General features: G+C 48.6%; 3 protein-coding genes across 3 annotated transcripts; 1 reads left to right on the top strand and 2 right to left on the bottom strand.

Moving 5' to 3' along the window:
* Nucleotides 1–295: 295 nt before the first annotated feature.
* PAAG_03509 (hypothetical protein) lies at nt 296–783 on the bottom strand (the record flags this gene model as incomplete). The annotated part of the gene is made up of 2 exons (XM_002794918.2): nt 296–664; nt 754–783. The coding sequence occupies 2 exons, from the start codon at nt 781–783 to the stop codon at nt 296–298; spliced, it is 399 nt and encodes a 132-aa protein (XP_002794964.2).
* A 358-nt stretch (nt 784–1,141) lies between these two features.
* Nucleotides 1,142–3,175, top strand: PAAG_03508 (hypothetical protein; the record flags this gene model as incomplete). Its single annotated transcript, XM_015844991.1, has 4 exons — nt 1,142–1,308; nt 1,391–1,662; nt 1,761–1,841; nt 1,947–3,175. 4 exons carry the CDS (start codon nt 1,142–1,144, stop codon nt 3,173–3,175), a joined length of 1,749 nt encoding a protein of 582 aa, XP_015701965.1.
* Nucleotides 3,176–3,397: 222 nt separating this feature from the next.
* Nucleotides 3,398–3,595, bottom strand: PAAG_03507 (hypothetical protein; the record flags this gene model as incomplete). The annotated part of the gene is made up of 1 exon (XM_002794916.2): nt 3,398–3,595. One exon carries the CDS (start codon nt 3,593–3,595, stop codon nt 3,398–3,400), a length of 198 nt encoding a protein of 65 aa, XP_002794962.2.
* Between the last annotated feature and the right edge of the window lie 78 nt (nt 3,596–3,673).

Genomic DNA, 3,673 nt, shown 5'->3' with positions numbered 1-3,673 from the left:
ATTGCAGTCTAACAATCTTCTTGGAGGAATGCCGGGATCTGGTTAGGATAGCCGCAGTATCCACTCCACTGTGACACATCGCATGTTGGGATGGTTCGTCCTTGTAGGGGGAGTTGCATCTCGGGGGAGGGTAAGAGCTAAACGCGGTCTATAAGCGGAATCACGTGCGGGGGCGGTCGCTTCGGGGCGACGGCGCGCGTGCGCCTTACGCCCCCCAACATTTTAAGCATTATTAGCGCCTCCTGCAGGGTCACGTTCTTCCGCGTTCCGGGTCCCTTTTACGCGTTAGACGCGTCTAATTTTTCTTGGCAGCTCTGGTGGGAGGTCCGCCCGCCCGCCTCTTTGGACGTCCTCTGTGTATCGACTGCTCCAGGATGTTTTCGTAGTTTGCATATTTGCAATATCCCTCCCCCGTTGGAGGAGTTGGAGAAGGGTTTTGTTTAGATGGGATTCTAATGATAGGAGTCGACCCAGCTTTCGCAGCAGATATGATGTGGAGTTTATCACCCATCTGCTGCTGGGCAGATGAGGAACATTTTCTTACTCTCAGCGCACGTATTCGTAGATATATGTGTATGAGGGATGAAAGAATTTTAAACTCCTTGTAAGGTGTGGCACCGTAGAACAGACGACTCACCTTATCCGTGGTCACGATTTTCACTTGCTAAAGCATGGGCACGTAGAGTTAAGAGGTTAGAGCATCAGACACTACATGTAAACACCAATCTCTGCTCTTCCAGCCAGCAAGCTGACCTGTGTTTCTTTGGCTCCTGCTACAGCCATGTGGGTTTTAGCCAATCATTGCTATACAGGTATGACGTTGAATGACTTCATGACATAAATGTTCCGTCTTTCGACGAATTCAATCTGCTGCCATAGTCATTACTCTTTTACAACGAAAACCATTCGAAAACAGAGATATATAGTGACACTCTCCTCAATCGCTTCAGCATTACCATGTATATTAATGTACATATATATATATAATATGTCCATGTACATATATGTATATGCCATAGGGGTTGTTTTTTTGCCCTATTTATGACTTGACACGTGTCTCTACCCTGTCTGGGATTGCTGCTCGTGCCTTGTGGGGTTCCTCCCGGCGTTTCCAGAAACTTCGCCAACTACCCCATGTGTCATGTCGAAAGATCCTTGCAACCCAGCCGCGCATCCGAAGAAAAATCATGAAAAAAGCTTTGAAGACCTTTCTGCGGAATTCTCCTTTTCTCGTTCTATTGGACAGTCTAATTCCACCCTTGCCACCTTTTTCCGAGGGCGAAAAACCATAAAATCTCTACTCCATACGTTATGCAGAAGATAAAGTCCTTGATGTATATCCTTCATGACGTCCCCTACTTCGCACTAGCAGGTCCTGACGAATTGATAGACATAAAAAAGCCACGCGCCCCGAAAAGAGTATATCACGGCCAAGGCGGAGAACAGATGCCATTATATCTGGACAAGGATCACATCTGGCTAATATACGGTCCAGTTGGGCATCCGACAAAGTTCTGCCACGTTACCCAGACGAAATGGGAGCAGTGGTAGCTGGCACATCTCCTGATCTGAAACATTGCCGAATTGATTCTGGTTTTGGGGGGACGGGGGACTCGCAGCATGGGGCTCAAAGGATAGCGAATGTCATAATTGACGCTTCAGGTGAGGACACAGGCGGATACGGTTCAACGCGCACAACTAGTGTCGATGGGCGACACATACCGGTCTAGAAACGCTAACCATCTCCTTGGGAGAAATAGGAGTGGGCCAAATCGGAGTACATAATGAGAAGACCGCATCTGCCTGCTTCCATGGCGGACCTCCTTCACAAATAATAAGGCGTAAGGATTGTTTCGATCATTCTATATCTTCCTCTCTTTTCTCTCTCTTTTCGCGCATTGTATTTCCAGCTACTCCGTGGCTAACCAGAGACACGCTGCATAAAGCTACAAAGGTTATGCACAAATTGCATATATCTGGAGAGTCCCCTCCACGACCTATTTTGGGGAAAGGTAGAGAAAGTCGACCCCTTGCGCATGACCCTCTGGCTGGGATTCCACGGAGAGACTCTACCACTCTTGGCTCTTTGATGGGCACCACTGCCACGTATACTACGGCAACGTCAAGATCTGCAATGGCTTCTACCACTCAGCTGGCACCTATTGCGAGAGAGGCTATGCAAACAAGCGAAGCTGCATACGGTCTGGAAGGGTGCACCGAAGTCTTGGAAGGTCGAACAACAGAGGAATACGAAATGCAATTTGAAAGATCGGTTAGTGAAGTCTTGGATATGTATAGTGAATTCCCCATGCAACCAGCAGCTCCTCCTGCCCAGCGACCGGTCTCCTTCCAGAATCACACTCTTTTTTCATCTGCGCAAGAAGGTGTCGCACGAGAAGGCAAGGTGGGGAATGCAGAAGCTGTACATGAAACTGCCGGAAGACCGACTATCAGAAGAGTTCCAGTTGAAAAACCTGACGTGATGCGTGCTAAAGGTGAAGGTTTCATTGTACAAAGGGCAGCTTTCAGCGATTTCATTACTCGCGAACCAGGTCCCAGATTGTCCGCCACGGCAGGGGCGTCCGAAGAAAATCTTGCCCAAAAACAATTTCCTTTGGCCATCAACGCGGCTCCTGGTACTGCTTTCGAGCCAACCAGTGAAACCCCTTTCACAGAGCAGGATTTCCATGCACAGGCAATGGAACAGCAAGCAGGTCGCCTAAAATCAGAGGGCAGGAGGGCTTCCAAAGAAGAAATGGCACAAGAGAAACAAAGAGAAAAGCAACAGAAGAAATTTGAGAGACAGAAAGCTAAGGAAGAAAAAGCTCTCCGGAATCGGAGATTTAACGGGGAGAAGAAGCTTCAGAAGCAAAGAATCATCGGAGAAAAGGCCCGTCAGGGCCGACAGGCAAAGGACACAAAGGATATGCAGAAGCAACAGGGTAGGTCCAACAAGAAGAAGGGAAAGACACGAAGGAAGGAGGAAAAGGGAACTCAGAGGTGGGGAGAGAGGTTAAACAATATGGAGGATGTGCAACAGGCGCGGAATGGTAAGGGATTTCTGGGCGTGATGCGTCGCTTGACAAATATTATGGGTCTTCAAAGACCGAAGGGCTATGGAATAAATCGTGTTCTCCCTCATGGTGCATCCATTGCCAAACCCGGACACCCGTGAGTAGTGCTATCTTGTGACTTTACTCTTCACCCTGGAAATATCAAGTCTGCTAATTTAATCTTGTTCTTGAGCTCTGGAAGATTGCCACTTACTTGAGTCATTCCATTCAACGTGACAACGCCGTCCATTCCGCAGGTCGATCTTGCCATCGATATAATATGACCCATATACAAGCCATCAATTTTGATATATAGGGCTATTTGCGTATATAGGTTGGATTGGTTAGCGGCCTCCTCCTCCCAGTCCAGGCATCCCTCCACCGCCTGCACCGCCAGGGCCCCCGCCACCCTGCAACATCTGCATCATCTTCGCCATATCACCCATACCTCCCATCCCAGGCATACCACCCGCACCACCCATAGCGACGATACACTTCTGCATAGAAGCCATCTGCTGCTCTTTAATGCCACCCTTAAGCATAATCTGAGCACGCTCGATCTGTTTCTTCTGTCCGAAAGCTTAAGTCGTCATTACCGCAATCATCATGCGTTGCAGAGG

Source organism: Paracoccidioides lutzii (assembly GCF_000150705.2).
Source record: "Paracoccidioides lutzii Pb01 unplaced genomic scaffold supercont2.7, whole genome shotgun sequence".
Lineage (NCBI taxonomy): Eukaryota > Fungi > Ascomycota > Eurotiomycetes > Onygenales > Ajellomycetaceae > Paracoccidioides > Paracoccidioides lutzii.
The sequence above is the reverse complement of the archived record's forward strand: the minus strand, read 5'-3'. Positions and strand labels throughout refer to the sequence as shown.